This window comes from Anser brachyrhynchus, assembly GCF_964034855.1.
Source record: "Anser brachyrhynchus genome assembly, chromosome: 1".
NCBI classification, from domain to species: Eukaryota; Metazoa; Chordata; class Aves; order Anseriformes; family Anatidae; genus Anser; species Anser brachyrhynchus.
Window position 1 is genome coordinate 106,041,506 of NC_137694.1, and position 13,590 is coordinate 106,055,095.

The window sequence follows — 13,590 nt, forward strand, 5'->3', positions numbered from 1 at the left end:
TTTGGACACTTAATAAGAGTCTTGAGCAGTTCCTCAAGCTACCACTGGCATATCTGTATTTTTTTTTTTTTTTTGGAAACAGGCCCTTTATAATTTCACAAATACAAGTTTACCATTCAGGTGGTATTCATGTATAATCTCAATAATGGCTAGGTAACCAAGTGTTTTTCCAGTTGGCTGGCTTTCTGGGAAAAAAAATATTTTCTAAACATTTTACTGTGACAATCTGAATTCAAAAAAATTTTACTTCTGAATAACACTGAAACCAAACACTTAAGAACACCTTTGTTTTGAACAAAGACTGCTTATATAAAAGTCATTTTGACTAAAGCTTTTTTTTGTGTTATTGAGAAACCTTAAGTTTTCCAGGATCATATATTATGAAGATTTCTTTTTTGCTGGAACAACCTTACTCATAAAACTGTGCCCAGATATACTTGTACACTTATGAACTGCCTCAAATTGGAAAATAAGAGCCATAAGGAAGAGGTTTTCCTCTCTACCTATAAATAAAAGAAAGCAGTTGATCAATCAGCAACAAGGTTTACCAATGCAGAAGTTCAATATGCACCTCTGATTTAAGTTTACCAACCCAACTTTAAGAGTCCGGTTCTTCTTATTATGTAATGCCTTACAGGACAAAAGGCTAATCCTGGCTGACAGGTGTTACTAGTACCCATTTTCACATATCAGGCACACTGCTTCTCCTCTCTGTGGTTTAGCTGTCAGACACAGCAGCAGCTAGCTGGTTTCATCATCATTTACTAGATAAACAAATCCTACTGTAAGTAAAAGTCCTAGGTTCGTTTCGAGGTTTTTGGAGAACTCTGCCATACAACACTAACTCTGATTATCACAAGGCAGAACACTTCACACTTTATCCTCCACATTTTAGTAGTATTAGCATTGGACAAACAACATAGAACAGAAGCAGACCCCTATTCAGTGTTCACATAGGAATCAAGACCACTTACCTATTGAACCACAGTCACAGGAATGTAAGAAGCAAAGTAGTCATGAGAGTCAGATTAAACAGTTCTGTTGTTGGTTTTCAGCACGACAGCATTTTAGTATACATACTAAGTATACAATGGCAACCTCTCTTTGCTCCTTAAAATTCAAGTGTCTGCTTCAAGACAAAGGAGCCAAATTGGTTAAAGTACACGACAGCACATTAAAAAAAATACACAAAATTAAAACTTCAGTCAAACAGTTAATTTCATACAGTTGCAAGTAGTTTAAGTGTATCCCTACCATTTTAAGTGTTTTTTTCTTGTGAAGAGTTAGGTTAGCACTAATCCATCAGCTCTTCATGAGTAAACAAGTGCTCTATTTCATTATTAAAAAAGTAGCCTGGAGTTTTTCAGAAAAAACAGAAGCTATATTATCTGAGCAAGGCTTCACAGAGTATTATTAACAAGAACTTTTATTTCAAAGTAAATACAAAAAAATGGAGTTCTGTTCAGGAGCCTTTAATTCATTTTTACAGGCTTAAATACGCAAATGAAGAAAAGGTATGTGTAGATTATAAATAACACAAATCAGATAAGCTTCCACAGTAACGCTACAAACACCCCAGTGGGGAAGGTATGCAGCACTAACATCAGCTATATGCAATCAGTCATCAACAATCAAGCAATCAAACTTGCCTAATTCTAGGCAAAAATATTCATCCATTAAGTGTATGACTGCAACGGACAACAGGATTCCAGTCAGGTACAGTTTACCATATTAATAAGGTTGTTTTTTGGAATAGAGGCCATCGTTTCAACTATGTGCGCATGAGGTTCCTCATTCTGCTTACAGTTAAAAATAAGTACTTTATGTTTGTGTACAGTGCTCTGCAACAGAGGTCTCAACCACACTAACATTTTCTTACAAAACACTCCTGCGAGGTAGGTATATCATCATCCCTGTTGGGAAAATGGAGAAGAGGTTTGCCCAGAGTCTCACAGTTATTTAGTATCAGAACCAGGAACACGTCATCTGACTCTGTACCAACCTTTTCCACTAGGCAATACCCCTTTTTAAGTTATACTATTGCATTCAAAAAAATTACTTCAAAATAACAAGTGTTAATACTACAATATAGCATTTTGTAATAAAACAAGAATACAGTATAGTTCATTTTTTTTTAGGTACCGTTACTCTCCCCTGCCCCAACTGCTTTACCTGAAGATAACTAAAGTATTTACAGACTAACAAAAAACAGTTTTTAAAAATATTCACTGTAGGAGTAGGCATGCAAGTGACTGGATGTTACTGTCCATAAAGAACATGTGTTGTTTCTCCAGCACCAACTTATAGATGTACTAGGAGCATGCAAACTGAATGTTATTTTAAGATGGTAGGCAGTTGCGTGTCTTCAATCTTGCAGTTTAGTGCCAATAACTCCAGTCAATATAAATACCTTTCCCAAGCTTCGTATAATGGTGACTGAAAACCACTCCCCCCTATAAAAACTCTTAAAACACTTTCTGAGCTACACATTCAGCTCCCACATCCACCAAGTGAGAGTCTTGATTAAGACACACACACCTGATTTCAGGTTCTAACCTACTTCCATTCTGAAGATTTATAATGAAGTGACTAACTCCTGTATTGGGACTGACAGAAGACAACTGAGACTTTGTTAAGTTTGCTGGTAAAGTACACTTGAGATCTGAAACAAAATAACCAATCCAGTTCCTCATGTAGGCTCCATGACTCACCACTAAGATATTGGCATCTAATATTTTAGAAGCTCCACCGTTATCAGAGCTAAGTCCTGGCTGACTGCAGTGATTTGTCCAAGGGAAAACTGACTGTTCTTCAGATGTTCCTGAGCTTCTGCTTGCTGCACCATGCATCTCTCGCTCTTTCTGTTCCACTTCAACAGCTAGCTGACATAGAAATTCAAAAAAATCCTTTGCACGTTCTCTTACCTAAAAAGAAAATAAAGGTCAGAAGAGTAAATTGTGAAGAATGCAAGAGATTTTAGCTTTCAGGAAACACAGATACAACTACTTCAGATAAAATATAAACATTTATCACAGACAAGACTCTGAAAGCACAGGTAAGTTAGTGAACGCTGTGAAAGCTGCTCTGCCCTTCAAAGCCAAGGTTGAGAGCAACTGCCACCATCCTTCTGCATATGAGAGCTTAATGAAGAGTCAATCTCAGAATGAATATTTTACTTCTAAAGAGACTCCCTAATGGACAACCATTAGGTCAAGTGGTGTTTTTAGCTTGGAAAAATGGTTGGAAAAAGTCCTTTGGTTAGACTAAACTTTCAGTAAGATGTTCCTAAGTAAGCAATAGCTGTATCTGCACTAATGAAATAGCCTAGAAATCAGGCCACAAATACATAAATACCATACTTCATCTAGCGTTTCTCCTCCAGAAGGTGTGAATGCAGGACATTGTTCTCCAGCAGCCTTTGCCATAGCCTTGAGGTCAGTCAAAGGCCTTCCTTCTGCAACACCATATTTCTGTAAGAGGCAAGTTACAAAGACTAGGTTTAGCAAGGTAACGTCTTCACTATCACTTCCAACGCAAACATCTCCCACCAGCTTTGTTTTCTAGATTCTCAAGTGTAATGTGCGGGTTTAACTACTTTTTACATTTAATCCCAACATTGGGGGAAAAGGTATCTTTATATCTGCTATTTAGGTTAGAAGTATATATACATTGGGTAGAGAAATACATTAAGAGTAGCATCTCATTTAAAGGGCTAGCATTCAAAACACTACTTTCAGCCTGATCTTTGACTAGAGATTCTTTTCTTATATTCTTGACACTCAGTATACAAAATTCACGTGTCTTCATAACTGAGGTTGCACTGCAAATACCCCTGTACATAGCTGTTCACAGGAGGATAAACTCCATTTACTTTTCACTTGCAAAAATACTACAAGGAATTATTTTTCACAAGCAAAATATATTTTTATCTACAGAATTCTGTAACTGTCACAAGACAGAATTAAACCATTTTAAAAAACAAAGTTTTTTATTTTTATTTTTTCAGGGCACACATTACTGCTGTGGACAGAGTTTTTAGAAAACAAGGAAGGAGAAAATGATCTTAAGAACATATACTAATGGACTCAGAACATGCAATTAATGATCTTCAATGACACACTTATTCCTGAGACCTCCAAATGCAAGGCCCATATGAGAAACAGCAAAAAAGAACCCGTATATACCAACTAGTCATTCTGGACCACTAGTAGTCACATTATAAATTAATATTTATCATCTCTAATATATTTTAAAGGATATACATGTGGATGTCTACTACCATTTTTTACTTTGAAAAAATTTCCAAAGTACATCTCTTAACAGTGGCAAAACAGATTAATACTTCTCCCACTAAAGATTAATACCTCACTACCACTAACAGATGAAAAACACACTCAGGCAGAAAGCTTTGGTCCTTTCTTAGAAGGACTGAAGACAGTGAAAACAGTACAGTTATGAGTATTCTGAGAAATCAAGGACTTCTGCTGTACTGCCAAACTCTCAGTTACCCATGTTCCATAGATCCAGACACTGACAACTGTAAAACAAATATGTGCTTATTACTGACACTTTGACTTCTATGCTGTGGACATGGAATTTGCAGCCATAATAATTTATTACAGTCTTAGGAATTTAAGTGTACTGAAACAAGTCTACTCTCAGTTCCCTTCTCTAAAGGGAAACTTGCAATTTAATAACATTAAGATGTGAAGAAATAAAAGCTCTGAAACTACTAAAACGTAAATCCTAATCTTAAAAGATTTTTCCAGACTTCTCCCATGAAAGCAAGGCACAAGATAATAAAGCTTTCTTAATAGGATCAATGACATTTGTTCCTTTAAGCTTAAGTTTCTTCTCATGCTATTCAAACTTAATTTCAGTTATCCAGAGCAGTGCCTTACAATTTGTGGCTTGCAGAAACCATATTGGCATTTCCGTACATCAATACAAACACCATGAAAGGGAAAAAAAAGTAACAAAATTAAGATTATTCTTTGTAAAACTGTATCACAACCCATGATATTTTCGAAAACACCCGGTGGTTAAGCAATTAAAGAAGACTGAGAGGCATATCACTTGCTGATTTCAGGGGGTGAACCAAAGTTTCTGTCAGAGATCAAAATGGGAAATGCTACAATCAAGTTCTGCTCTTTAAACACTTACTTGCCTGCAGGCAATATGCAGTCCCAATTTTTGCTTTTGTAGCATTTCAGTATTTAAAATTCAGCTGACACAGTCAGTGTAGCATCTGAAGGGTGACTCATACTAGCAGAAACAGCCAGCATTTAAGTTTATTCTGATCAAGACATAGTTAAAAACAGACAGGAGGTACTATTATGCCTGTAATTAGGTAAAGGGGCTAATCAGTATAGCAGATGGTTCCAAGACCAGCAGAAAGTTTTCCAATAGTCTTCATGCAAATGAAAAGGTATAAACATTAAAAAAACATCAGGTTGTGCCATCAGGCTAGAGAAGGGAGGCAAAAGGAACACCTCTAACATTTTATATATGGGTCTAGAATGTATAGCTAAGCTTTTTATTACATTTAAGGTAGTTCCCTCCACATGCAAGTCATTCAATACTGAAATCACCAGAACACCACAGTTACAGCACTACCACTAGATTTTGGCTTTGCTTCAGAATTCTGCAGTCAGGCAAACTATTTATAGTACCCGATGTAAAAAAAAAAATCAGTTCTTAATTATTAAGTACACATCATATAGTGCTCTCCACTGTTAAATCTACTATTTAATAAGTCAAGATCAGCATTAAGTTGCATTTTCAAATTGTTCAATATTAAAACAAACTCTTTTGGCACTTACTCTCTCTCGAAGTCTTGCATCATACTTGATTTCCAAATCTTTGCAAAACTTATTTTTTCCTATAATTGTGGCAGCAGTCTAAAAAGTGAATATACAGTCACATCAACACCTAAACCATCTTACAAAACCACAGTCTAAGTGAATTGCATTAATAGTACCCAAAAACCCAAGTACACAAGATTAAAAGTTTTCCAGCTAATAGCGTCTGTCAGAATTGCATATATGGCCTGTGCCATGCCATAAAAGGCAGAAATGTTGCAATCTTCTGGAAGTTCTTTCCCAATTTAAAGTCCATAACAACTGGAGACACTTAGCACCCATGAAAGGTGGGCAGCTAGACGCACATCAGCAGCACGATTTATTGGGATAAAAGCCACATCTCCTCTTGAGTATACTGCCATTCACAAAGCAATCATGCCAACACATACTTGTAGTATGTGGGTCATGCTTGCAAGCAGCCCATTCCTAAAAACTGATCAGTTACTCCAACTGCCAACAATATAACATCTATTGAATGAAATCACTTTCTGGCAAATGGCTACTTAATACACCTCAGAAATCAAATACTCTTGAAGCACTTAAGAGGAAGGAGGGTGTTTGCTGGCAATATACAGAAGTGTCAGTCTTGATGCTCAGGAAAGAGACGCACACTGGATTATACACTTAAAAAAAAACAGATTATACTCACCTGCTTTTTGACAGCATGGCCAAAAAGAGAGAGAGAAAACCCAAAGGGCTCAGTTTGCTTTTAATAATGTCTGGATGTCTTGAGTTTCATATTTTCACATTCCAGGTCTGTCTGCTCTCTTCCACACTGCTAATTTCTGGAGCTAGTCTTCGACCCCTCCCTACTAGGCTAACTCTGTCAAACATGCTCCTCTGCAAAGCCTCTCCCTCTCTCTCTGCCTGCCCTATACCTGTTCACTGTGCATCTCTTTTAGTGCTCAAAATCCCTGCCCAGCTAGTACAATTCTCTTTGCATACATCCCCAATTTCTCCTACCCTGCTCAGGCTTGAGTGTTCCCCCACCCCCACCCCTTTTTCAAAGGAACTTGTACATTCCTCTCATACTTGAGCAATGAAGTGACAGTGTAGTAAAGGGCACCCTTCATAGATCTGCAGCTGCCAAAAAAGGGAGTTATAAGCGAATAGAAATTGAAGCTCTCTTCACGTCTTTGGAAAAGCTTCTGCAAAGTCTGCATAGCTTTTCAAAAGAATGGCAAAACACGTTGCTCTTATGCAAAGGACAAATTCAGGTCTGCTTTCTACTTTAGAAGTGCGTGAACGCTTCTCATGGAAAAGGCTTTCTCTAATAAAAGATGCCATTATTATGCATTTTATAAATATTTAATTATTGCACTCCTCCCTACCTCTCTAGTTTGTTTTCTGCCTAAGTTATGCTGCTACAAGCCTATGAGTCACTGGTCTCACAAGTTTATGTGCTGCAAAAACAGATGAGCAAGATGATCTGTGTTAAAATGAAGAAATTTTAACCTAGATTTTGTTGATCTGGTTTACAAGGCTTCAAAGATTTTTGTAGCAGTACAACTGAGGAAAAAGAAAGAAACTAGGGCTATCATAGATTTCTTAGTTTCAATCATGTGAAGCCTTATGTCTCCTGAAATCACAGAATCAGTAACAGGAAACAGAATTAAGGATAGGACTCCCATAGGAGATGTGACCTTCCTAGAACAGCTAGCAGCTCGACACCTTTACATATAAAAGTTCTGTTTCCCTAACTTTTTTGAACATTTTGTAATCTTGTATACAAAGCCACACGTAAACCCACTCAGTTACTAACATTGTTTCCTCTTTAAATAATCTATTTTATATCTTTAAATAATCTATTAAAAATAGTACATAAGGTGAGAGGTATTGTATTACATTCCTGCCAAAATCCAACAGCTCTGTACATTTAATGGTTCTTGTACTGACTTTACAGCAAGACTTGATCTTGCCTTTATTGGTCTGCCTTTCTCAAAAAAACACAAGTAGTTACAATGCAAACAGCAATTTGCTTTGTTTCTTCAAAGAAAAAACACAACTTTGGTCTCTGTTACCTCTGAATCCCCATCACTTTTAACAAGAGTATGTACACACAAAATAATGGAAAATCCATAAGAAAAACACTACATGTCATCTTGCAAGCTGGCCTTCATCAATGCGCTGTTTGCACTGAAGTTCCCTTATTCACAGAGGCCTTCTGGAATTCTACACAACTCAAACTTCAGTTTTAAATCTATTAAAATAGCCTTTGGCCTTCCTTCACTGTATTATTTTTGTATCACCAATAACAAATAAACACCAAAATCTGAAGCTAATATTTACATTCAGTAGCCTCAAGAAGCACTTGCCTGCTTTGCTCGAAGGAGGTCACTTGAAAAGACATGAGTAAATTTTACATTACTGAGAAATAAACCAGCAGCATCTGCTTGTTTGAAACCAGTTACAGAGAGCGGCTCATCAACTCCTTGACCTACAAAACAAAAACCCATCAACATTAAGACAAGTAAATTTAAAATCATTTATCAGCTTAGCAAACATGGCAGAGAGAATCTGCTCAGTCATTATAAAAAGCGTCTCCTTCAGCAGAGTCAACCGTTTGTAAAAGTGACTATTCCTCTGGTCTTTCTTAAACTTAGTTACACAGTATAAAGAAAGGGAGCACACACTAGAAAGGCAGAAGGATCATTTACTGATTATATTGAAATTAAGGTATTCGCATAAGAATTTTTTTTAAAAAAAAACTTTTAAACATAAGACAGGCCTACATTTTCTAAACATGAGTAGTCATTTCAAATCACTTGTCCTTTTTAGAGTAGGCTCTGATAGGCTCCTTGCTAGAGGAGTCAGTCTCAAGTGAAATTAAAACTGAAAATATTTGTCCATTGTAAATAAGAAAAAACAGACAATACAATTGAGATACAGCTGTTGATACTAAAATACACACATGGAAAAACACGCACATCAGGAGAGGCAAGTCCTAACAAATATGAAATGGCGGTTCCTCCCCATTCCCTAATATCGACAATGCCCTGAAGAAATGATGCAACAAGATGGGATTCTGTGTAATGTGGAAAGCTGCACACACTCTTTGCCAAAGACACAGTTTCACAAGAATTTTAGAGTTGATGTAAACACAGTCTGTTGTGGCCTCTTCCTCTCCCCTGCTCCACCTTGCATACTGACACTAACACTCATACAGCTGCATAGCAAGTGTGTTGATTTAACAAATCTAGCTGAAAAGTAACTCTTACAAAAATGGTTTTCAGGTAGAATAGTCTGTGAAGCTACCTGGCCACAGAGCACTAGGACAGTGCTGCAAGAACAAGCACTTTGGTGACCCAACGTTAATGACAAAGGTGTGCTCCTTTGTGCTGGCTGACTCATACACCCAGAACTGTGGTAGAGGGACAAACCTGTAAGAAATTGTTGTGTCCACGCTTGTATTGCCTACTTTAAGTTGTAATGTCAAAATAGAGGTAGGAAAATCCAGAAGCACAATTCTTCTTCACAGCACATAGCACTGAATAAAATATATTTACTCAGAGTAAAAGCCTCCAAGGTTCTTTGTAGCTGTAAGCCTCAGTTTTCCTACAACAGGCATCCAAACAGCTCATGGTTTTCAGTTCTGGGTCTTTGAGTTAGCCAGCACTAATTAAATGCTTTTTCTAAAAACTGTCGTCATAGAAAGAGCTGGGACTGAACAATTCAAGCACATTTAAGCAATCTTCACTTTTATTTTTTCCTTGCAGGTGACAGATTACCACCTCAAGGCAACAACATCCTTTACAACATGACCCTTATTCCTGCCTCTGTGGTTCCTTACTAACTCCAGTCGTTGCATGAAAGTGCACCTAGCTGCTTCTTCATCAGAGCTGCTGCTCTCGCTACTCATGCAAGTCCCATAAGCCCTTTTCTCAGGCTTGATACTAACTACTGAGACTTAAGACAGTAGTCTGTGACATTCTGGCATCCTTAACAGGTGCTGCTATCACTTCATTCAATTACAGGTAACTTTTTTTTTCTTGTTTGGCAAAAGGAAATGTAACACTCTTGTCAACACCAGAAAAGAACCACTATTCGGTGGCATTCTGCAGAGACTGTCTTGGAATCTTTGTAGTCTTCTACAGTTATCAAGCTAATATTCCCATCTACAAATAAAAATATTTCAATAGCCTAAGGTATTCAATTTTATTCTGTAATAATATTTAGCAGTTGATCATGGGATTTTTCGTTTTGTAGGGAAGAGTAGTTCTCAATCTCCAAGAAGCTAGTAGAATAACTGACACTAACCTTGCAGTATCTTGTCTTTGTTGTATCTTGTTTCTCCACTGAAAGACATTAGACAAAAAAGTGACTCAATAATTTAGTCAGTCAAAGTTCAATAACATTATTATATTATAAACAAAAGGGAGAAGAAGAGTCTGAATATCAAAAGCGACATACAGCACAGTACAGCACAGCCTCCTTTCAAAAACAGATGTGTTTGAAGATTTTACCCTAGAACAAAACAATTTTCAAGTAATCAGCCTCAATCACACCATCAATATTTACTAAGACAAACCTACCTGGAACAAAGAGAAGGAAAACAATCTCTTAAATTCATCATAAATGCAGCATAATTTATCTATTACAGTGTCATATTGGAGAGAGAGAAGTAGGAGGACTCTGTAATCCTCTTAAGAGAGGCATTTACCACTCAGCTGAACCCCTGTGCTTTAGAGGGAAGCCGATTCAAGCAATTATCAAAGTTGATGGCAGAGCAGCCTGCACACCTTGAAGAAGCACAGCATAAGATGCCAGAGCTGTAGAAGAACTACTAGAATGAACATAACCTGCTTTCAAAATTAGAATATTTAATCTTGAAAACCGTAACTGGGGATATTGCAAGAGAAGAACAACTAAAACCATGTGACGATATATTCCGTAGGAAAAACTTAACATGAATAAATTTAAGCATGCTTTGTTGAGACGCCTCACCTGACTGAAATGTCACATGCTTAAGTTTTTGCAGTACTGAGGGCCAAACGTGCTGCTTACTTTTTAAATAGCTATCAACACCGCTGGGCAGAAGTCCTTAAGATGAGCCCCAAATAGATAACCAATCACAGAAAGCAAGCATTTTAAGAGAGAACACTATTTTACAGCACACTTTAAACATCCCTGTGCCCAGGGCAACAATTTAATTCCTCAGACTCTATCCACACCCTGACAGCTGTTTTCAGCCTCCTGAGGAAAATGCATCAGGGTGGATGGAGTCCATCCTGCTGGTCATCAGCTTGGGGGTGGGGAACAGCAGCATCTGCAGATTTCCAAGTAGCACTAATTTAGCACAGCGTACACAAGCACAGCCTAAGTTAACACCAACCCATTTCCTGATGAATGACTTGTATCTTTCTGAAGTGCCTCCTACAGTCCCACCTGAAGATCTCAAGTGTAACAAACTGTTTCAGGCTTTCGTGCTTTCTAAATTATGTGAAAGTAAGGCTGCAATTAGAGCACCGAGTCATGGGGTATAGGTCCGGAAGGGAAAAATAACTCTTTTTAAGAGGAAAATTAGAAAAAGGAAATTGTTGCTCCAATTGCACTAATCAAGTATTAAGCCATATTATGCTGAAGATGAAAAGAAAGTTTGGTTTTCATAAAGTTAAACAGCTAACTACTGTCAGTTGGAGGGAGCTGGAGGGAGCTGGAGCTAGCTTGCTAACTGCTAACTTAAATTAAGTTGACTTTCATTTGGAGGGAGCTGGAGCTGCTTAGTCCCGTTAACCACTGGTCTCTGTCAATATCCACGATAGCCTGAAAGAGAAGCTTGCCTTAGTGATTTTGAAGAAGCCACAAATGCCAGTTCTTTAACATTTCACAGCAGAAATGTTAGCCTACCCTTCTTAAACGAACTTTTCACCCCACCAGAGAACTTCTGGCAGGAGGACGGTCACAAGACCTAAGAGCTCATAAATAGCCCTTACTAAATTTACGTGTAACACCGTACTCGGTCGATACTGAACCACCCTGACACAGCCTGCCTTAAGCAGAGCCCACTCCGCCAGCCTGCCATGCCCAGCCGGCGCTAGCAGCACCTCCGGGCCCAGCACAGCCCCGGCAGCGCCGCACAGTCCCCGGCGGGGCTCGGGGGGGCACCGTCACCGCACCCGCCCCCCCCCCCCCGGCTGCAGGTGAGGGCCGTGGGGCTGACGGAGCTCCCGCACGGAGAAGGGCTGGCGGCGGAGACGAAGGCTTTGTTTCCCTGAAGGGAGAAGAGGAGGAGGCGGCGCGGCGCGGCGGTACTCACTGCCGGACGACGGTCAGCCCGAAGCGAACCATGACGGACCACGACCACGACGCCGGCTACCGGGGCCCGCACTGCGGCGCCCGGCGGTGACGTCACGGGGCGGCAGCCGCCATTGCTCCTCCTCCTCATGACACCGGCGGTGGTTGGCGGCAGTTATCGGCTCGCCCCGCTGAGATTCGCGGTACGGGAAGGTGGCTCCTGAGGGAAGCCTTCGGCTCCTTTCACTAAATCTGTCAATCAATCAATAAATATAACACACCCCTTCAATCAATCAATAAACAACCCCCCCCCCCCCCAAAAAAAAACCAAACACTTCCTATACGAACTTTCTTTCCTTAAAAACTTCTGTGCCTCCATTGCAACCCACCGCAAGGAGAAGTGCCACCGAGGCACAGTTTCGTGCCTCAGCCATGAGCTTTTTCCACCTCTTGGAACGCATTGGAAGCCCCAGCGCATTCATCACCTTAATGTTTGGCAGGGACTGTGGGGATAGATGCAAGTTCAACCTGTGTTTGGCAGAAGAAAGTGTGTTTGGGGAGAACGGCTGCTTTACAGGCAGCAGGTACATCATCTAGTGGAGATGTGGGCTGTGCCAACCAGTCCTTAAAATGCTACAGATGTAGAATATTTCTTCTTAACAGATCACCTTAACAATTAAATTGAAGACATATACAGTCTGAAACATCTTGTAAGGTCTCAAGGCTCATATTCTTACTTTACAGTTATAATGGTTGCTTTCATCTTAAGCACTGATTTTCACGTAATCTCATGATTCTAGGACAAGAGGCTTGACTAAATTTACTAGGTTTCAAAAGACGCAGTATTTGCTGATGTTCATACTCGTTCTATCAACTAAAATAAGGACACTATTCAACAACAGGACTTTGCTCATATTATCAGTAGTGGGTAAACTATGCTTTGGTACAAGTTTTGGTTGAAAGTCTTGGAAGCCAAATCATGTTTCCTCAGTGATCATCAGCAGAGAGAGGACTGGTTTCAAAGCAACTGTTCCAGACCGGCAGTTCACAAGGCAAAGCAGTGGGTGATATAGGCACGTCTGTAGACTTCCACAACAACTGGGGCCAAGCTGGCCTTGTGTGGTAAAACTCGTAGAATAGTTTGGGTTGGAAGAGACCCTAAAGATCATCCAGTTCCAACCCCCCTGCCGTAGGCAGGGACACCTTCCACTAGACCAGATTGCTCAAAGACCCATTCAGCCTGGAGTTGAACACTTCCAGGGATGGCACATCTACAACTTCTCTGCGCAACCTCTTCCAGTGCCTCACCACCCTCTGAGTGAAGAATTTCCTCCCAAATATTTAATCTAAATCTACCCTCTTTTAGTTTAAAACTCCTACCCCTTGTCCTATTACTACACTTCCTGCTACAGAGTCCCTCTCCATCTTTCATATAGGTCCCCTTTAGGCACCAGAAGACCATTATAAGGTCTCTCTGGAGCCTTCTTCAGGATGA

The 13,590-nt window shown here is 39.4% G+C and overlaps 1 protein-coding gene across 2 annotated transcripts; it reads right to left on the bottom strand.

The window, feature by feature from the left end:
• Window positions 1-1,408: 1,408 nt before the first annotated feature.
• TIGAR (TP53 induced glycolysis regulatory phosphatase) lies at window positions 1,409-12,344 on the bottom strand. Of its 2 annotated transcripts, XM_080551679.1 has the most exons (6): window positions 12,118-12,339; window positions 10,119-10,156; window positions 8,177-8,298; window positions 5,823-5,900; window positions 3,360-3,470; window positions 1,409-2,924 (listed from the first exon to the last, which is right to left on the bottom strand). In XM_080551679.1, exons 1-6 carry the CDS (start codon window positions 12,147-12,149, stop codon window positions 2,466-2,468), a joined length of 840 nt encoding a protein of 279 aa, XP_080407805.1. In that variant the 5' UTR covers window positions 12,150-12,339; the 3' UTR covers window positions 1,409-2,465. The 2 variants fall into 2 exon arrangements, with proteins under 2 accessions (XP_080407805.1, XP_080407806.1); XM_080551680.1 differs by lacking the exon at window positions 5,823-5,900 and having other exon boundaries at window positions 12,118-12,344.
• Between the last annotated feature and the right edge of the window lie 1,246 nt (window positions 12,345-13,590).